At 55.2% G+C, this 21,494-nt stretch overlaps 2 protein-coding genes across 2 annotated transcripts; one reads left to right on the top strand and one right to left on the bottom strand.

Annotated features, from left to right (window-relative positions):
• Positions 1 to 152: 152 nt before the first annotated feature.
• NCLIV_035340 (conserved hypothetical protein) lies at positions 153 to 17,068 on the top strand (the record flags this gene model as incomplete). The annotated part of the gene is made up of 18 exons (XM_003883735.1): positions 153 to 3,209; positions 3,460 to 3,700; positions 4,172 to 4,518; positions 5,027 to 5,248; positions 5,798 to 6,154; positions 6,764 to 7,421; positions 7,599 to 8,780; positions 9,426 to 9,661; positions 10,015 to 10,179; positions 10,720 to 11,006; positions 11,667 to 11,969; positions 12,378 to 12,643; positions 12,917 to 13,032; positions 13,504 to 13,574; positions 14,049 to 14,217; positions 14,898 to 15,035; positions 15,362 to 16,243; positions 16,778 to 17,068. 18 exons carry the CDS (start codon positions 153 to 155, stop codon positions 17,066 to 17,068), a joined length of 8,988 nt encoding a protein of 2,995 aa, XP_003883784.1.
• A 1,352-nt stretch (positions 17,069 to 18,420) lies between these two features.
• NCLIV_035330 (conserved hypothetical protein) lies at positions 18,421 to 19,396 on the bottom strand (the record flags this gene model as incomplete). The annotated part of the gene is made up of 3 exons (XM_003883734.1): positions 18,421 to 18,504; positions 18,818 to 18,905; positions 19,110 to 19,396. 3 exons carry the CDS (start codon positions 19,394 to 19,396, stop codon positions 18,421 to 18,423), a joined length of 459 nt encoding a protein of 152 aa, XP_003883783.1.
• Between the last annotated feature and the right edge of the window lie 2,098 nt (positions 19,397 to 21,494).

The following is a 21,494-nucleotide window of genomic DNA, read 5'->3' as shown; positions in this document are numbered from 1 at the left end:
CCTCCCCTCCCCCGAAAAACTTACCACGCGTCATTTCGCCTGTCTGCACTTTCGTGCCTTTCTCCTCCGTTTTTGTCTTTCTCTCTCCGTTTTCCGTCTCGTCATTTTTCTCTGGTCCTTTCGGCGCCTTTCTCCCGGGGTGGGGGCTTCTGATGGAGGGCATTCGCTCCCTGTCCCTGGGCGATCGCCCGCCTGGGCTCTTGGGCCCCCGCCGGCGTCCCGCGCCTCTCTTCTCGCCGCGTGCCTCATCTTTGCATCCCGTCCCCTCGTCGCCCTCGTCTTCTTCTCTGTCTTCTTCTCTGTCTTCCTCGTCTTTCGAAGACGAGGCGCGTGTCCCCCATGAAGTCTCTAACCTCGACGACCGAGAAGAGACTGAATCAGCGGAATCTGACGAAACAGAGACGGAACTCGTGGGAGACACAGACGACGAGGCCGTCCAGTCTGACCAGGGCCGAATCGCTAGCCCGCCTGGCCTACTGCGGCACAGGTCATCTCGCGTGCCTGATTCGCCGTCGTCTGATGTCGTCGTCGAAGACGAAATCTTAACAACGGGGGTCCGACGAAAAGCGAGACACGTATACTTCGCGCCGTCGTCCTCTGAAGAGAGCGAGGCAGACTTCCGTGCAGGGGAAGATCCAGTCTCCCAGACCGCGAGGCGGCAACCCCGTCGTCGTGCTGTATCTGCTGCTCCACCGTGGCTGTCACCTTCCTCCTCGGACTCTTCCCCGTCTTCTGCGGTGTCTTCGGGTTCCGGGTCGCGTGCTTCGTCGCGTCTCGATGATGGCGTCACGGAGCCTTTTCCGCAGGCACGGTCCCCTCCAGCGTTCTCGCAGGTTCTTCCCGAATCTTCCGTTTCTCGTCCAAGAGAGTCCGCCACCACTCTGTTGTCTCTGCGTCCCTCGTCTGGATCAGCACTTCCAGGCTGTATAAAAAAGTCCGGCGCCTCGACGTCTTCTCTCTTCCCATCTGCATGGGCCCCGCCTCAGTCCGGCGCTTCTCCAGCGTCTGCGCTTCGCCCGCCTCCGGGCCTTCGCGCCTTTGCAGCTTCGCCTCTGTCTGGCGTGCATGCTCCTGATTTTCCCACTGAGAATCGACGGCTGCGCGTACGCTTTGCAGAGACCGCAGCGCACGCGTCAGGGTCCGAGGAGATCGACAACGGAACGGCTTCACCTCGTCCCATCCCACCGGCGTCACCAGACTCGCTGTCCGTGCCAAGTGAACAGGCGGCAAGAGACGCAGACTGTGCGCAGGATCCGGGCGGGATCGACGGCACTGGAGCCATCGTCGCACCTGCGTTAGGGGGTGAAGACGCCGAGAAGAAGGCGAACCCCGCAAAGGAAGGCCTCCCCACGCCACAGTCAGGCGTCGACTGCAGTGCGGAGAAGAGCCCCGTCGTGGCGAGAGGGAAAAGCGGATCTGGTGTGTTGGAACAGGAAGGAAACGCTCTGCGGAAGGCCAGCGGCTCTTTCACCGCGTCAGTTAGCCGGAGGCTCTCCGGGACTGCGAGGTTGCTGTCTGGCGGTGCTCAGCTGCTCTCGTGCAAAAGCCTTCGAAGCATCAAATCAACCAAGTCATTGGAGTCGACAGAGGCCAAATCCAAAGACCTCCTGGGGCTCGGCTCTGGGCAGCTGAGAAAAGCTTCGCACTCCCTAAGGCTCGCAGACTCCCCGAAATCGACGACTCGAATCTCCTGCGACGACCAGGAAAAGACCGCGAGCGACGAGAAGCAAAAGGTTGCGAGCGACGAGGAGGAAAAGGCCAGGAACGACGAGAAGGAAAAGGTTGCGAGCGACGAGAAGGAAAAGGTTGCTAGCGACGAGAAGGAAAAGGTTGCTAGCGACGAGAAGGAAAAGGTTGCGAGCGACGAGAAGGAAAAGGTTGCGAGCGACGAGAAGGAAAAGGTTGCTAGCGACGAGGAGGAAAAGGTTGCGAGCGACGAGAAGGAAAAGGTTGCGAGCGACGAGAAGGAAAAGGTTGCGAGCGACGAGGAGGAAAAGGCCAGGAACGACGAGAAGGAAAAGGTTGCGAGCGACGAGAAGGAAAAGGTTGCTAGCGACGAGAAGGAAAAGGTTGCTAGCGACGAGAAGGAAAGTGCTGCGAGCGACGAGAAGGAAAGTGCTGCGAGCGACGAGGAGGAAAAGGTTGCGAGCGACGAGAAGGAAAAGGTTGCTAGCGACGAGAAGGAAAGTGCTGCGAGCGACGAGGAGGAAAAGGTTGCGAGCGACGAGAAGGAAAAGGTTGCTAGCGACGAGAAGGAAAAGGTTGCTAGCGACGAGAAGGAAAAGGTTGCGAGCGACGAGGAGGAAAAGGTTGCGAGCGACGAGAAGGAAAAGGTTGCGAGCGACGAGGAGGAAAAGGCCAGGAACGACGAGAAGGAAAAGGTTGCGAGCGACGAGAAGGAAAAGGTTGCGAGCGACGAGAAGGAAAAGGCTGGTAGCGACGAGAAGGAAAGTGCTGCGAGCGACGAGAAGGAAAAGGTTGCGAGCGACGTGAAGGAAAAGGTTGCGAGCGACGAGAAGGAAAAGGCCGCGAGCGACGAGAAGGGAGAACCACGAAGAGAAGAGGAGGAAAAGGCTGCGAGCGACGAGAAGGGAGAACCACGAAGAGAAGAGGAGGAAAAGGCTGGGAACGACGCGAAGGGAACACCACGAAGAGAAGAGAAGGAAAAGGCTGGGAGCGACGCGAAGGGAACACCACGAAGAGAAGAGAAGGAAAAGGCTGGTAGCGACGAGAAGGAAAGTGCTGGGAGAGAGAAGGAAAAGGCTGGGAGCGACGCGAAGGGAACACCACGAAGAGAAGAGAACGAAAAGGCTGGTAGGGACACCACCTTCTGCCGGGCCTCTTCGGACCAGCGTTCGCGCGCGCGCAAAAACTCAACGGAGTCGAATGTGCATGGATCGGCGGCGGCCTCGAGGGAAGGCGATTCAGGGAAAGAGGCAGGTGAAGACGCCAGTGGCAGTCCGGATGAAGGACAGTCTCCAGAGGCGCGGACGAGCTCGCCGGGTGTGGAACCGATTTGGGCGGAAGACAGGGACGCGAAGGGAGGGTCTGACGGGAAGGCCGGGAGGGGAGAGGAAAAAGGTCAACTTGATCCGCGGCGCGACCAAGTGCCTGAAGGCGTGAATCTCGACAAAGAGAAAGAAAGCGAGTCGGCGCCAAAAGAGAAGCGCCACGCGGAAGTCAAGGCGTCGACCCAGGCAGCTCTGCGAGTAAGGACCCGAAGAGGGAGAAACCGCGGGTCCCAAAACACCAGAGAAACCGAACGTAGCGCCGGAAGCGGATGGCTTGGCAGACATCGCGTTTTATGCAGACGGTCGACGGCGGAAAATTGACCCGCGGGGTTTGAGACATCCCAAGATCCACCGTTGTGTAGGGAAACGAGGAGCACCGGGGCAACGCGAGGCAGCGTCAGTACGCCACAGCTTTTTGTTTGACCCTGCCTTTTCCGTGTTTCTGCAGCTACGCATTGCCTCGATCACCAACCTGCAAACGAGCGGCGTGCTCACCAGACGCTCTGGGCGCCCGCTGCCTGAGCGCGTTCGGGGCGGTGTCTCTGGAGCCGCAGGCGCCTACGGTCTCGCGCCGAGCTTCAGCATTTGCACGGTGGCTTGGTTTCCAGAAGAAGATCCTCTTGAAATCCTCGGCTTCGCGCAAGGAGTCTCTTGGCTGCCTGGCTGGGGGCTGCGCGTTTCCAGTGCAGGTTCGCCGCGCGAGAGGGAAGAAGGGAAGATCTGTCCAGAGACGCAGCGATACAGCCAGTGCTAGGGAAGGCGTCCCAGGACGCGGAGAACGCGCCTGGCGACACACATACACACATGCTTGGTGGCGTCAGATGAAGCAGGAACCGAAAGGAGGCAAACATCAAGAGCGGCACTCGCGTACCAAAACGCCGAAATCAGCTTTAGACACTGCTAAAGATTTCCAGACTTTTCTCGACGTTTTGCAAAGCGGCGCCGTTCCCTTGTTTACGTATACTCTGCGAGATGCGTGTTTGGGTCACAGAGGAGCTTCGGATAATCGAACTCCAGAATGAAAACGGCGCTCGCGCACAGACCTCGGCTTTTTCTTTCGTCGATATTCACGGGTGGAGGCGACATGCCTAGTTGCATCGAGTCACGCCTCAGCCTTTTTTGCTCTTTTGTGTCGCTCACATTACCATGCTCTGTCTCAGTTAACACCCGCGCGAGTCTGAAGCCGGGGTCCATCTGTCTGGACGAAGCCGATGTGCAACAGGAATTGACTGTTCCAATTTCGCTCATCGACAGTCCCTGGCAGCCCAAGCTGGCTCTGGAGCACGGGGGCGCCTTCGCACCTACGACCCACGGGGAGACGGCGTCAACCGACTTTCCACGGACAGGGAAGCAGGCCGTGAAAGGCTTGATGCAGCATTTCTCCCACGTCTTCAACGTCTGGCCCTTTCTTCTTGTTTCCGTGGTCCAAATACATCCAAAACTCTCGCATTCGTTGACTCCTGAGAACAGCCCATTTCGCGCCGCTCCCTTTGGCACCCAACCTCAAGTAAGACAACGAGACAGTTATTCGCACGCATACACAACTCTGCATATCTTCCTGCACGTGCCATATATATATATATATATACTTATGTATATATTTATATATATATATATCTACTTATGTATGCATGTATGCATATATAGGCAGTTGTGTAGCCCAGCGGGTGTGTTCCGTTTTCTGCCTACCCACGCATATGCATGTCTCTACAGTCAGCGATAGATCGGTACGAGTCTGTGAGAGATGTCGGCGAGAGAGCTGCATGCGCTTTTCGTTTCGTCTTGGCGATTCTCTCGTAAACGCCAGGAAGTGACTCGCGAGGCTCGCGGTGCCGCTGTTTTCGAATTTTGGAGTGGACCTGGAAACCACGTGCATGCACTCCGCTGGGCTGTTCGTGTGGCGCTTCTTGCGGATGCCGACCCTCTGGAAACGTCTGAGATCGAAGTGTGCAAACTCCGTTTCGTGTGGTTCTCGTTCCCGGACTGGGTTCCTGTCCTTTTCGGCTTCTCTCCAGAACACGATCGGCCCGCCTCACCGCGTGCGGTATCCAACCAAATCGCCAGTAACCGTGGTGGGGACAGCGATTTTGCCTTTGAAGCGGATCTACGAAGGCAGCGGAGTTCGTGTGGATCGCCACCAACTTCTGTTCATGGACATCGACAAGGCGCCTCCCGTTGCGGTCCACTCCGACGGGACGTTGACGCACTTGCAGCCTTGCCGGCTCTTTCGGCACGAGGTAAGATTTCATCTACACTGACAAAAGGGAATTGCGAATCTGGTTCGTGAAGTGTTTCTCCCTCGCCGTTCCATGCGGGTGGGACAGGCGACGCGTCTTGCATGCCTCTCTCTCTCTCGAAGCGTCAAGAGGGAAACGGCCATGTTTGCTGGCTCTCCAGGCGAGCGGCCCCGGGACAGTTCGCATGCGTTGGACCCGCTGAGCAGAAACGGGAGTTCACTCGAGGCGACGGTTTCTTCCGCTCTCTTGCTCTCGTCATTCCTGCTTTATCTCCTTTGCGAGATACATACATACATACATACATATATACATATAGATATGTATATATATATAGAGAGAGATATGTTCTCTTATGTATACTCTTTTTCGCCTTTGGTGTTGCATACTTCGCTCCCGTCCGGCCCACCGCTGGGCGTGTTCTGTCACGGAGGCTGGTTCGTTCCGTCCTGCAGCCACGTGTCTTGTCCCTCGTTCTGTCTCCTTTTCCCCTTTCCTGCCCTCGATCTCTCGGCCTTTTCGCTCCTCTTCCGTGTCCACCGCATTTTTCAGGTGATTCGCGAAATGGTGTCGACCTACCGCGAGTCTTTGAAGCGCCTGCAGCCTGTCAGTCTGCTCGATTTGATCGAAGCGTACTCTCGGCGCCTCTCGCCCGTTGGGGAGATTCTCGTCACGTTGAACAAGTTGAAGCCGCTCGCGATCAGCTTCGGCCCCATTTTGGGGCGCCGCTGGTTCCAAGGGGACGCGCGCAAGGACGGCGACGAGGGACGGAAGGCGATGCGCAAATCCCTGACAACGCGGCAACTCGCAGAGGAAACGCGGGGGAGCACTGCTGGGCAAGACGATGAGACTCACGCCGACACCGCAAGCTATCCTGCGGCGCACGCAGCGTGGATTGAAATCCGAAAGGTAGGACGCCTGCACGCGCAATACCACTTGGCGACAAACAAGGAACAAGCGTATCTGGGGCAACCAAGTAACCCCGACACTCCTGTACGGAAACCTAGAGCGCCTACGCATCCACAGATATATATATATATATATATATATGTATACATGTATGTGTACATATGTATATATATATATATATATATCGTCGAGTATGTGCAGCCGTAGCGATGTTTGGAATCGATAGGTGTGGGTGTTTAGGGGGAGTGTGTCTGTCCGCAGGACTTCATGGGTCCATTGACAACTGGACGTGGGTCTCTGCATGCATGTGTCCTTAAACGCGTCGCGCCGTTGTCGTGGACCTCTGGCGGTCGCGGCTCCACGACGTTTCGTCGGCCTTTCCGGCTCTTTCTCAGTTTGCCTTTCTCCTCGCCGACGTTCCTTTTGTCCGTGACCCCACGTACGGGGCCCGTTTGAAGCCTTGACGCCTGCAGCCGCGTCATCATATTCTTTGCGTGGCTCTCGGCTTCTTTTCCCGTTTTTTCTCTCCCTGGTGTCTTGCGAAGATGCCCTAACGCGCGTCGCATGTCGGGGGTGGATTTTTGTTTTTTGCCCGGGGGTGCTCTTCAGGTGGCGAATGTGCCAATCTACGGTTTGACCTTTCGGGAGATCTGCGAGGCCGAGCTGTCTGTAGTCGCCATGTGGGAGGCTGAGCAGGCGTGTCCAGCGATTTTGCGGCGGAAATCGCGCAAGATCACCGCGGTGACCAAGTGCGAAGTCCAGCCTCTCAACTTTTCTGCGATCGAGCGCATGAGCGGATCGGAGGATTCGCTGCTCTCCTGCTACATCCGCGGCCAAGTGTGTCTGCCGGTATACCCGGGGCTCGACCCCAGCGTGGTTCTCTACCTCTGTCTGAACGGCAAAATCTACGCCAACCTGGAGTCGCCGCTGAACTTGGCCTCGTTCGCGCCGGAGCGCAGTCGCTCCAGCCAACCCCAGCAGGTGGAGAAGAGTCCGGGTGCGGCGCAGACGCGGGGGTGGAAGGCCTCGGGGAGAGGAGCTGTCCCCGGCGCTGCCCAGACACCGGGGTGGCGGCTCCAGGAGACTTCGCCGAGAACTCCAGGGAGTGTGCGCGACGCGCGGGACGAGGAAAGTGCGACGGAAACGTGGACGGACTGCGACGGCGACTCGGAGACCTCCGCCAAGGCCAGGCTAGGCGGCAGGACCAAAGACGCGTCGGCCTTCCGAACGTACAAGCTCCGCAGCTTCGTCCCGGACGGGGGCCCAGGTAAGCGAAGGAGTTTGACACGTGCGATCGTCAAGTGCTTCAGCGCCTCGAGCGCCGAGTGACGGACGTAGGTGTCGGGGTGCGCGCGCGCGGCGTCTGCGGAATCTCGGCGACGGAGGCTTCGCCTGGACAGTTTTTTCCGCTGTGCCTTTCTGTGGCGTTTTCTGATTGCTTCAGGGGACTCCCACGGGACCTTCTCGCGCTTTCATTGCGGCCACATCGAGCTGCGGGTCTTCCCGTGCCCCGCCGACGGACTCTTCATGACGGCCGCCGAGTTCGCGCAGCTGAACATCCAGGGGCGGAGCACGGGGCGCCGCACGCAAAGCTGGCACAGCTCGCCGAACGCGTACGGCGCGCCGATGATTGGTCCGTTTGGAAAGTGGACGGCGTTCGCGGACGACTTCGAGGCGAAGCCAGGCTCCAAGGAGCTTTCGGAGGCGGCTCCAGAAGAAGACGAGGAGGCGCCAGGGTCGCCCGCCGGCGCTCGCCCCGTGTGCGCCTTCTTCAGTCCAGCGCCGACGCACCTCCAGCCGCTGCCGGGGACACCCCCGCTCTCTCTGGCCGACGCAGGTGACGCTGACTCGACCGCGTCGGATGAGGCTGCCGCCGAGTTTTCCGCGTCGCCACTGCCTCTGTCTCCGGCTGCGGTCGGATCTGGCCCAGCGGCCTCGCCCCGAGGCAGCGGCCCCGTCGAGGCCCAGATGTGCGTCGCCGAGGGACCGAACTTGACGGTCGGGCACGTTGGCGAATGGAATGTGTTCCACGTGAAGGCGCGGAACCGGAGAGGCGAAGGCGTTGCGGAAGCCGACGGTGCGCTCGCGCTCTGCTTCTCGCCCTTGGGCGAGCCTCAGTACTCGTTCGTTGCCGACCCGTCGTCGTGTCTCTCCGTGGATACCTACCGCACAGACAGCTCCTTGATCGGGAACAGCCGCGTAGGAGTCATCACCAAGACGGAACTGAAACAGTTTGCCCCGGAGTGGGTTGTGGAGAAGACGAACGGCGACTGCGTCTACCGCGTCAAGTACAAACACAACCGGCCGGGTTTCGTCCTCATGCATGTCACCTACGAAGGACTCGAGATCGCCGGGTCACCGTTCGAGGTTCACTTTGTCCGGGGAAAAGCCGTCGCCGAGGCGTGCCGAGTCGTCGGCCACGCCGCCAAGATCTGTTTCGCCTCGCCCTCGCCGCACCTCCAACTCCCTTATGTCAACGCGGACGAAGCGCGTCGCGTCATCGAGCAACGCGAGCGAGAAGAAGAGTGGAACCTAGCCAAGGGTGACGCAAAACGCGAACCTGTGAAACCCGCCGTGCTCCACAACTACGTCAACCAATTCGTCGTCGCCATCTGCGATGAAATGGGTGAGAGAACGGCCCCGCAAAAAGGGACACGGCACTGGACGCTCCGAAAAACGCCGAGTCCACAGCTAGCCGACTCGCGCGCGTTTGGGAACACCTCTCTCTTGTGCAAGGGTGCCGACATGTTCCTGAACCGGGCACGGGTTATATACTGTACTTCTACAGCGGCTTCAGTATCTGGCGTTGATGCACGCGCCTTCCGCTTGCCAACGCGGCGCCTTTTCTTTTGGTGCATGGTGCTCTACAATCCACTCAAGGTCCGTTTCGCCTTCCGCCTCATATCCATATCTATACATGTCTATATCTATACATGTCTATATCTATCTATCTATCTATCTATCTATCTATATATATATATATATATATGTACATATGCATATGTGGGACTTTGACAATACAGAAATATGTTTATTCTTGTCCCAATCCCTGGACGCATGTGTAACGCCATTACTTTTTCGCTGGGAACTGGTCTTCCGACACCAAAACTGACAGGTTTTGGTGTCGGAAAGCGTCGCTCGTCTGTGCTCTCTCTCTCCCTTTCTCTGCTTGCATATGAGCGCACCCGTGCGTGTATATACATTTTCCCGGTGTGTAGTGCACAGCGCTTTTTTGTTCATGTGTGCGCTTCTTCTCTTGTCGGCCTGTCAGGGAACCGCGTCTCGACGGGGGGCCACCGCGTAAGTGTCCGCGGATCGCAAGGCGCAAACATTCTTCAAGTTGTCGACGAGGGCCGCGGGACCTACAGAGTCGACTACGCGGTCTATCTGCCCAAGACGCCGCTCCAGCAGATCGCCGTCGGCTTGTTGGAGAAACTCGATGCGTACGCGTGGATGACTCAGAAACAGCCCGACGTCTTCGTACCCGGGATCGCAGAAGCCTACGAGGTAGGCCCTCGGTGTCGCACGAGCCTCAGGACGCCTGGTCAAGTCCCCCTTGGCCGAGCCAAACATGTGTCGAACCCACCGCGCATCGAGGCGCGTGCGGGGGATTTGTGGATAGCTCCGGCGCACCAAGGAATGCAAAGGTGGGACTGCGATGAGAGGTCGGGGCTCCACGCAGGGTCGTCTCAGTCTGTCGGCTCTGTTGATTGTAGGTGAACACATGTGCGTGGAAAGGCGCAGTGAGGTAATGCGTATCTTGGTCTCCACGGATGTGCACGCGCCTCGAACTGCCGACGCGAGGGGAGGCTGAGATCCAGTTTGCACTTCTGGTGTTCGTCCGGGCGCATGCGTTGCAGCAAATTCGCTCGCTGGAGCTTCCCGTGTACACGGAGGCAGAGATCGTGGTGTCGCTCAACGAGAAGCCTGTTTTCGGATGCCCAATCAAACCGCGCATTTGCAACTTTGTTGAGGTGTTCTCCGCGTACACCGAACTCGACCGCCGATCGCTTCTCGGACAACAGGTGGGCAACGCAAATCAAGTCGCGCACGCGTGCGAACCTTTAAATACGGATTCTCGGAAAAACGAAGAGAACACTTTCCTCGGTGGAAGTGGGGCAAGACAAGTCGATGGCTTCCGTGTGCGTCTAGCTGCTTATATCTACATATGCATATGCACGCATTTATCGTGATGCTCTTAAATCCCGAAATGTCTCTGTAAGCGTATACATTTTAGTACATGCATAGTTTGATCTGTCCATTGCTTTCGCCTCAGCCTTGGGGCGCGAGGACAGGGAACGAGGCGACCGTCACTGTCCTGTGCGTAGGCTCTTCCAAGAGCGGCAGGGACGGAGGCTGCGAGACACATGGAAAGAGACAAAAACCGTTCTCATCTCGTGCTTCGCTTGTTCGTTTTTTTGCGCCTTTTCTGCGCGCGTGTGGCCTTGGTGCTCGACGACGCGATTGGTGCTTCTTCCAACCGCTGCATGCGTGTATTGAGCAGCGGGGAGAGATGGCCCCTCTCAGCCTTTTAGAGCCGTTTTTCTGTCTCTGTTCTTCCGCAGGTCTGTGAATTTGAGCGCGTGCTGGAAGAAGGGAACTACCTAAAGGCGACGAGACTGCTCTGGAAGGTCGACGGCATGGCCGACGAGAGGCAGCTGAAGGAAGAAGTCGTGAGAGTCCTCGAAAACCTGGTCCACAAGCAACTCGAACGCGAAGACGCACGAAAACGGGAAGAGGCAGGACGGGATTGCGCAGAACTGCTTGGAGAAACCTCGAAGGAACGGGAGGAGAAGCGCAGAAGAGAAGTCCAGGACATCCGGTCTCAGTGGGAAGATATCCATCTTTTGAGGTGAGTGGTGCGACCAGAAGAAACATGCAGTGTCGGGGTTTTCATCGCCGTCCTTGGAGTAGCCTTGACTGCGAAAAATACCGAAAACGAATGCCTCCCTCGTTCCTCGCACATCCGTGCAGTGCCCAGCTACCTTCGGAAAACAAAGCGAGGTAGCCAGCCGCATATGGCAACGCCCTCATCAAGTATACAGGTACCCGTACGTGCGTGACGATTCGTGAATATCGATATGCGGCACCGGTGTGACCGTCTCCCGTTGCCTCGCGATGCCCTCCAAACGTGTCTACATCTGTAGACAGCCGGACGTCTGTCTTGTGTGAAAGGCGTCTCTCTCTCTGGCCATTCTGGCGGCGTTTCAGTGCCTCGCTATAACCCTTTCCCTACCCGCCTCAACATGAATAAGACGAAACACACCCACATGCATATATATATATATATATATATAGGTATATATATATAGGTATATAGGCATAAACTACATATATATATATATACATATATATATACAGATATATATATATATATATATATATAGATAGAGAGAGAGAGAGAGAACTGTCTGTATGTGGGTATGGACATCTAGCACTCTGTATCTTTCTTTGCTTCATTCGGGTCGGCGTGTTCACATGTGCATCCGGCGCCGCCGCGTGTGTGGCGCAGAGAGCTTTTGGTTCGGCTGAACAAGAATTGCGCCGACCGGGAGTCCCTCGTCCAGCGCTTCACTCTGTCGATGATCGACCGCCTGCAACAGACAGAAACGTGCAATCTGCGCATCTTGGCCGAGCACCACAACATGCAGCGGCTGGAGCAAGAAAACTTGGTTCCTCTCGCGCAGGTGCTCCAGGCTCAGTACATTTCCATGTTCAAGCAAATGACTCAAGAAATCGTGACCCTCGTCAGGGACGTGGAAAGCAACCAATTCACCAACCTCGAATTGCTCCTTCAAGCGTACAGAAGAATCGGGTGAGCCGAACGCGCGCACGTCCGCAAGATCCCGGCGCGCTCGTGGAGACACCTGCATGCATGCATAGCTACTGCATGCACATACTCGTTCTGTGGACACAAACAGCGATCCGCGAATTCCAAGTGCGCGCCGCGCTTTAGACAGCATAGAAACCACCACCTATATACATACATAGAGAGATACGTGGCGAGATTGAGAGTGTCGCTGATTTTTACCAGTGTGAATGTTTTTGTGCACTCAGAGCGTGTTGTTAGTCGGCCAGCGTGTTATTATATACGTACATCTGTTGTGCATGTGTTTCTCTGTCGCCACGTTTGCGCCTGCCGGCGGAGTACCGTGGACGGCATCTGGATGAGGTGATGCATGCGTTCGGCGTTGACTGCGCATGCGCGTTGTTGGCTCTTCAGTGTGCAGCTGCGCCGCCTTCACCGCTATCAGCTGGCGAATCGGATGGACGAGATCAATGAGTGCGTCGTCGAGGAGATCGAACTCCAGCGGCTGGCCCATATTGCCCGGGCAAAAGAGGAGAAAATTCAGGAAATCGAGAAACAGATTGCAGAGAAGGAGGAGGCGCTGGAGGAGGAAAAAAAGAAATACGAAGAGGCCGCAAAGACCTTCGCGCCGCTGGACATGGACCAAGTCCGTGAACTGATCACCACGAAGCGGCAAGCAGGTAAACCCGCCGCGCGAAACCCCCAGAAACACCCACTCTAATCCCTCGTCTGCATGATACCCTATGCAGGCGTCAGTGAACGGACACAATACTCGAAATAGGCCTTTCTGTTCCCCGTCATACACATTTATCCACATTATCCATACATGTGTATGTATATATATGCATGGGCGACCGCAAATGCGTGTGCCGAGGTGGATGTGTCGTAAAGCGATCGTGGTTTTTCGCCGTTTTGTGACGACCGTTTTGTTTGCGTGAACCTTTTCTTTTCAGGAGTGCAAACGGAAGACGCTCTTTCTCTTCGTCAGGGGATCTTCGGTCCTCTCATCGTGGCACGCGCGACAGGCCAACATTTGCCTAAGACGTCGGCTGTCGTTAACGCCGTTAAGGTAGAGACCCGTTCAAAACACTAGTCGAACAACCAGTTTAGACGGCAAACACCGTAAACTCGGACACCTCTCGATGCAGACGCACATCACACACCTTTTCATGCATCCATCGACGCAGATATATATATATATATATATATATATGGATATATATGGATATATGTGCATACGGGTGTACATGTGTTGTGATATCTGCTACGCGTGCCTATCCATCGCTGCATGCGTAGGCGTGGTTGAGATGCCGCGCGAATCGTAAGTCCTCGCACTTCGCCTCCACAAAACACACTGGAGAAACTCAGCTCTTAAGAGGGGTGAAGAGAGACGTGGACGCCGAAGGAGCGGTTGATATGCAAATGCTTGCTAGTACGAATAAAGACAGCTCTTTGGGATCCAGGTATTTGGATGGTGAGATGCCGGACCAGACGCGCCCGCAATCGTCGTGAATCATGTCGCGTGTGCTTTGCTTTCCAGAAAGCCTGGAAATCCTGCCATGTGTTTGATATTCACACGACCATCAAACGCCTCTTGAAAAACTGTCCTCGGTCAGTCAACGCTCACGTGCAACTCGGCACGACTTGTGAACTCAAAGGGCCAGACGCCCACTTACCGAACATTCCTTGTCTTCCATGTGTGCGCGCACACGCACCAGAGACAATCGAGCTCAGAGGCAGCGCTCACCTGTTTCGAGGGACACATTCCCGTTGACGTCTTCATGTTCATTCTCTCCTATACTCTCTTGTGTCTACTCAGGTATTTACGTATATCTATGTGTGAATGTCCATATATATATATATATATATAAATTATATATATTATGTTATATATATATATATATATATATATATTATAAATATATTTGCACGTGCACAAAATGTATCGGCGTATGTGTGTCCATTTCACGTCCAAAGTAGATAGAAAGATGTTGATTGAATCCGCGTGGCCGGGACTCTGCCTCGGCAGTGGGGAATCCATTTCCCCGCCTCGGGTGTTTGTGATTGCGGGTTTTTTGTATTCAGACTTAAGCACTGCATCAAGGAAGTTTTTCTGCACTACGCCAACGTCAGCGAAGCGAATGTGTCTAATTTGCAAAGCGACGGCCTTCCAGTCGGTCTTCCGCAGCTCTCTTTTCTTCGCTTCTGCAACGACGCGCGCTTGGAGGAGCATTTGCTCGCAGACCGCACCGCGGTAGGTTTAAATCTGGCTTTCTTTTTGAAGCGTGGAAGTCCCCGAAACAAACAGAAAACCCCAGTCTCGCCAAGGGAGATAAATGAGATACAGTCTGTGTGGCGAAGCTTTCCGCGGGGAAACAGCACAGGTTGCAGACATTATACTACCTAGGATACTGAATATGACTCCAGGGTTGCCGCACAAAAAGACCTGTGTCCATCATCGCTGCATGAGAATGATGGGGCGCTGCACTCTCGCCTCGCAAGCGCAACGAAAAGCACACACACATCGAACACGGGAGGGGATCTATAAAAGGTTCATACCGAAAGAATACTGCGTCGCCGTCTCCGATTCAACCCTGGAGAACCGCACTGTAGAAGACAGTCGGTGCCGCACGCACGCACCGCTCCACTTGCATGCATATATGTATATATATATATATATATGTTTATACGTGGATATAGGTTCATTTCTTTGTTTGCCGTTGTGGAAGTGTATTTGCTTGCATCCATGTGCATGCAAAACGTGGCTCTGCCGATGCAGCGTCGTTTGGGGTTGCGACGATTTGCGTGGCAGCTGGGCGGTCCCTGCTTCGCTGCGGAGGCCTGTTTACCGCACTCTGTTTGCGTTCGATCTCACCCAGCGTTTTCCCCGCACTCAACGGAGCGTGTCGCCTTCGTGTTCGCCTTTGTCTGCAGCTCCAGGATCTCTTTGAAAAGTTCAGCGTCGAGCCCGACACAGGCCGCATCCGCGCCGACGGCTTCCTGCGCGTCATTCCGGTCTTCCTTTGGCTTCCGTGCCTCAGGGAACTTGCTTATCTCGACCTTCTGCATGTGGTGTGTCTTCCACTTTCAGTCCCACTGTCGCACATCGGCCCTTTTGAAAGACGGCCGCAGCCTTTTTGCAAAGAGAATGGCGGAGGTTTGGTAAAAGTTTGGTTTTTTTCCTTCCGCCAAGGTGCCCAGACCCCGATTCACCCCTGCGCCGTCGTTAGAATTGAGGTGTCCGCCGAGGTGCTTGCGGAAGAGCAACGACACGGTCAGCTGTTTGTAGCCGTTCCTCTCCTGGCCCGCTCTCTCGGCATTCGTAGATAGCGCTCTCGCACGCTGCAGGTGTACGTTGAGAATACTCTCGGATTTCCGTGTGTTTGCCGCCTTTTCAGCTGAGCCGCGAGGCTCTGGAGGAAGGACAAGATCCGCGGACGGCGCTTCATCGGTCTCACCCGTCGCGGTTGACTGCGTTCCACTACTTTTGTCGAACGCGGTTCCTGCCGCTGTACCAGATGCTGTACAACAACGACGACTTCCGACTGTCCAGCAGCCTCATGCTGGAGACAGAGCTCGCCAGCGGAGCGGCTGCGTCGGCCGGCTCGCCCGAGAGCCGGAGGCAACGCAACATTTGGGCGTACGCGCACGAGCACCTCCCCGGCGACGTGTTTTCCATGCTCAAACTGGAGCCCATGGAACACCTTTTTGTCTTTTACAGCGAACTGTCTGTGCAGCCCGCGTTGACGCGGAAGCGGGGCGCGGCCGTGTTCCCGACCGCCGCGAAGTCCCTTCGCGAGGGCGGAAAAGGAGACAGTGGCGAACCCAAAAAATTCGCGCCCAAAAGCCTCGCGGGCAAGGTTCCGGCTGGGCACGACGTCCCCAGGAGCAAGACTGAAGCGAGAGACAGCCGCTTTGTCTCGCAGACGTCCGTCGAGACGACGGGGGCCGAGCATGCGTCGAGCCGGGCTTGGATCTCTCTCGGGGTGCTCATTCAAATGTGGAGAGAATTTTCCGTCATTCCCGGATTCATCGACTGCGACTCTGCGCTGCGCATCGCCCGCCTCGCCGTCGGAGGCTCCCAAAAAGACGCGGCGAACAAGGCAGGAAACGCGAACGGACCCACGCCAGAACCGCAGAAAGCGAAGGAGAAAGAAACCGCGGCAGAAGAAACCATCGAGTTCCGCAGGCTCCTCTCCATGCCCGAAATCCAAGGCGACACCCGACGAGGGCCCGACGGAAGACTTAGAAAGTTTGCACCCGCAGTGGAAGCTGAAGAAGTACGGAGAGGGACTTTGTTTCCTCATTTGTCTACGGATGTAAATATGTATTTAAATATATATATATATATATGTATATATATATGTATATGTGTGTATGTATGTATATATATGTGTGTATATATGTATATATATATATATATATATATATATACATATATATGTATATTTGTATATATATGTATGTATATGTGTGTATGTATGTATATAAATATATATGTATATATATATATATATATATGTTTAGATGTTGGTGGATAGGGATGTGAGCACATGCAAAAATGTGTGCATGCTTTGCTGGGGAATACAGTTGTGCCTACGGATAGGGTAATTGGTGGATCGGTGTTTGTGTCTCAGAAATGCTGCGGGTGAAGCAAGCAAGCTGTGTAACTGTGGCAAGTGTCGAGGCGGTATCCGGCCGCAGGGAAGAGTGCTTTTTCTTCAAGCTCGGATGTGGATGCGTGCATGCACTGCTTCTCCCTTTCACGCATTGTCTCTGTCGGTGTGATTTTCCGGGTTTTCTCCTCTCTGCAGGGTCGGCTGTATTTCCCAAATTTTGTGGAGACTGTCGTCAACACGATCTGCGAGTGCACAGCGCGAGCTCTGGTTCAAGAAGGGGATCCGAGCATCCCTCCTGGCTCTCGGGAAGCAACGGAAACGGAAATCAAGAAGAAAGCCTTTTTCCTTCTCCAACTGTTTGGCATCAACGACGTGTCGAGCATTCTCCTTCTCACACGCCGACCTTTAAGAGAGGCGTCTCGTCCTCCCCCCGGAAAGAGCGGAAACGCGAATGCGCCAGGCGTTTCGAAGGCTCCAAGCGCCTAAGAGAAGCCGGGGACAGCTACCGCCTCGACGCGCGGAAGCAAAAAGAGAGCAAAAGGACTCTGTAAGTGAGAGAACCTGCCGCTGCCTAGCGGCTGAGTCCTACGAAAAAACGAGGCAGGCGAGCCGTGCTGAAAACGACGGGAAAACGAGCGGTGGAGGCCTCGGGGGGCCAAAAAAAAGTGAGGAAAAGGGGTCTTTTTTCAACTCTCAAGTTCCCCAGCCTTCGTCCAGGTGCCCTTTTTTTCATGTGGGTTTCATCCGCTCTTTGCCGCAAATGTGTCGACGTGCGTCTCGGGTTCAATCCGTGCATCTCCGTGAAAATCGGTTTCTGAGAGTGTATACATACCCCAGATCCACTTGTCTCGCGCGCGTCGGGGTCTCGACTTTCCCTCCCTTTTCGGAGACATGTTTCCCTGTCTTTTCCCCTCAAACTCTCCCCCGGACGCGCGTCTCCCTTCCACGTGACTTCGCTGGTGACGAATTGGAACGCTTCTTCAGCCCCGAGAGGGAAAGCTCGCGATCAGACGCGACGACCTCCACGCGGCCGCCGGTTCTCTGAGCACTGAGTCCTATTCTGTCGCAGGAAACTGGACGTCGTTCCATGTGAGAACGGAGGGGAAAGCAAGACGCGATTTCGACTTGCGTCGAAGAGATCACCTCTTCAAATGCAGGTGACAAGACAACGAACCCTTCCCGCCTGGAATTGAAAGACGGGGGGAGATAAGAGGAAAAGGAGAGAGGTGACATCCCCAGTCACGAATGGAAACACTGCTGAAAAGAGGAAAACACTGTTTCGCCTTCTGATGCGAACGCTCCTCAACCTTCAAGGTCTGCAAACGAACGAAGTTTGCCAGTCGGCAATCGCATGCGTAGCCAACAAGAATCCCTCTTGACAACACGTCACCCGATTCGTTCATAAGGCGCAGCGAGACGCTCCAGAGAAGTCGCCCCGAGTGCGCACGAACCGTCTTAATAGCACGGCAATCCGTTGAGGAAGCCGCGAGAGAGAGACACCCTTCTCTCATCAGAATGAGGAAAAAGAGCGCCGACCATGAATTACTAGGCGCATGCAAAGAGTCACACACTTCCCCTAAGGGATTCGAGTCGAATTGCACATGCACATACAAAAACCTCCGCGTAGATATATACATTTGTGTAGAAGTATTCACGCATCTACAGATGCGTGCATATGGGTGTATAGAAAGGTATGAGCGTCGAGAGACAGATCCTATACCTGTTTACCTGTATCTACACACATGCACGAGTGGGCCAAAAATCTGCATGCGCACGAGCAACGACGAAGCGCTTTCGAGGAAAGAACGTCAGGTTGTTTTGCTGCTCCGTTACAAACTCTAAAAACCAGCAGGCCGAGCGCTGATGATTGCAAGCACCTTCTGACCGACGTGCGAGTCGCCGAAGTCCTCGAGGATCTTCCGCTGCAGGTAAAAAACATCGTCGACAGTTTTCTACATCCAAAAGAGCCTTTTGCTCCCGGGGACAAAAACGGCGAGCAAACCCCACATGTATAGAAACACAAATACATATATATATATATATATATATATATATATATATATATGTGCTTAGATGGGTACGACTGCGCGTCTTTGGGTGTCTCCTCACATTTCACCATGTATCCCTTTTCGTAGACTCGAGAACGTGTTTCGGTGGCATTCTTCGTTCCAGTGCGAGGTGAAATGAAGTGTGTCTCCGCTGCATGCACCAGGCTTTGAGAGCGTTCGGGCGAACCTGAATGCAGTTGAGTTTATCGAAGTAAAAGTTCCGCTCGCCGAGGAGCTGGTGCGTGTCGTCGAGGAAAGCCCGGTGTCTCTCGAACCTGCGCAGAGGGTGGGACCACGACAAGAGAGAAGCGAAGAGACTCGATGTTGCCGCAGGCGAACAGCGCAAGGTCCACAGACACAGCAAACACCCACTGGCCGATAGCCCAGCGGCTTTTCCCGTTGTGTCGTCTTCCTATCGTCTCCGACTCGCGTTTTCTTGATTTGCATAGCCCGCGTTCGTCTTGGCCCCCTTCGCGTACCTTTGCCGGATTTGTTGCCTCATCGCCAAGATCGCCTCTCGGCAGCCTGTGAGTCCGAGTCTGGTCATCGCCTGTCGCTCTTGAGGGTCAAGCGCGGCCTCCTCCGCCTCTAACGCCTCCAGGAGTTCTTGAGCTTCTTCCGCAGAAGGCACACAGTGTTCAGAGTCCTTTCTCGCACATTCGCAGATCTCCTCTATCCCGTCCTTCCCTTGCTCGTCGGGTGCTCCCCCCTCTCTGCTCAGGTTTTCGGGAGACGCCCGAGACGGGCTGTTTGTCTCTGCCACCATCGTGCCTCTCCTTTCCGCTGCTCATCCCTCTCTGGGTTGTTCTACATCCCCTTCTTCACTGTCTTCTCTCTTGCCTGTGAGCCTGCAAGGCTCTTCCTTGCGGTGTGAGAGAGCATAAACGAGACTGCTTGCCGCTCCTGCGCAGCCAGGAACGAGCCTTAAACAAAGAGTTCCTATTCATGTAATCGGTTGTGCGCCTTGCCGCCGCGCCACTTGACCTTTCCTTGCTCTTCGCGAGGCAGGAACTGAATCCTCCTCGCTAACCGGCCGTTGCAAGCTTCGGTGCTTCCTCTTCTAAGCATCTACCGTCGCGTCCGCTTAGCTTCGTCCTTCTGAAGGCATGCTGGAAACAATATCCCTCGAAGACGGCGTCTTCCCATCTTCGTCTTTGTCCCTACGATGGCGACAAAGATCTGCAATGTTCCGCCTCAGCAATTCCCCTCCGTGTCTTCCCTTCGAGCACGTCTTCGCTGAACCCCCCTCGCTGTCAGATCGAGGGAGTCTGTTCTCCCTTCTTTCCTCATCTGATTCTCCCCTCTGCTCGCCACAGTTCTAAGAGAAAGATGTGAAACAGCCGCCCCCACAGGACAGAAGCATGAGAGGGAGAAGAAGGAGATGGAGGAGAGGGAGAAGAAGGAGATGGAGGAGAGGGAGAAGAAGGAGATGGAGAGGTAGTGCGAGATAGAGGGGAGAGGACGAGAAATCTGGGGCTGCGAGAAGGTGAGTGAAGGTGGAGCCGCGACGAGAACGTGTCTCTCTCTTTCTAGAGCTGGGTACGTTTGAAAGCAGAAACGCCCGCGACGAGAACGGGGACCCAGCAGTGCGCGAGGACGCGGGGAGGGGAGACGCGGAAGCCAAATCGCTTGACACGTAGTGAGAGGGGACGCGGAGATGCAGATGGAGCGGGAGGTATCGGCGATAGAGACCGGCTAGCTGGTGCAACCACTTTCTCGAGTCTCCAAAAAGTGGAACTTCGGAAAGGCGCAGCGAGGCGAGAGCACGCGAGAACTCTCAAGACACAAAGCCGAGCAGTGCGAACCTCCAGTCGTGGATCCCGCCCGGCGAGAGTTATCGCGGCGGCACGGTGGACCCAAGGTCTCCTCAAAAAGAAGGGGGAGAGCGAAGTCGAGAAGAAGACTTGAGAAGAAAGACTTGACACGAAAGACTTGAGAAGAAGACTTGAGAAGAAGGAGTTGAGAACAAAGGGGAAATGAAACGATGCGTCTACAAGAGAGAGTTTGTTCTCCTCTCTGGTTGCCACGCAAACCGCGGACCCAGCTGTATAGATGCGGTCTCTCCCGCTCTCAGCTGGGAAATGCACACGCAGGGATGTCAGTAAATCCGTTAAGGAAAAATGAGACAGAGAGAAAGATCTAAACGCGCCTGGGAGTGCGTTGTCGGCAACAGACAAAGGCAGGCACTGTCTGCCTGAAACCTTTGAAAGAAAACCCCAGCGTTCTTGAGAAATCGCAACGCGCTGGGGTTGAGGGGTACTGTGGATCCGTTCGAGGCCGAGGTGACCAGAGCGCAGCGAGCGGCGCGACTTCGCCCTCCGGCTGTTTTTCTCAGTCGCTTATCTCCGCAAGCAGACGCGTTCTCTCACCGCTGCGTCTTGTGTGGAGAAAACACAGAACAATGTCTTTCAGGATCCCTGATCTTCAAGACTGGAAAGTGAACGGTTTTCCGCGAAACAGGCTCGCCGCTCCGGCCGGGTCTCTCGCGCCGAGTTTTTTCACTCATAGAGGGTTCGGAGTGTTTTCGCGCCCTGCCGTCTTTTTCTCTCGGCGACGACGACGGAAAAGAGGGTAAAAAGCTGAAAAGCGGGTCTTTCGCCCCGACCCCCGCCGAGCGGAGTTGATCTGGGCGGTTCCTTTCGTCTCCATAGTCGTTGTTTTTCCGCGTGAAATCCTTCGCGGAGAGGAGGAGAGGACAAAAAACCCGCCCTACCCCCCGCCCGGAATATGTCTGTTTTTGTGTCTTGGTCTTTTGCGCAGAGCAGCCGCGCGTCGTCTGCGAACAAGTGGATTTTTGCTTGACTCTACTCGCCGGAAACCTGCCAAGGAGCGACAGACGGGACTGTCTTCAAGACAAAACCCAT

This window comes from Neospora caninum, chromosome VIII, assembly GCF_000208865.1.
Source record: "Neospora caninum Liverpool complete genome, chromosome VIII".
Lineage (NCBI taxonomy): Eukaryota > Apicomplexa > Conoidasida > Eucoccidiorida > Sarcocystidae > Neospora > Neospora caninum.
This window is presented reverse-complemented; position numbering and strand designations above follow the sequence as displayed.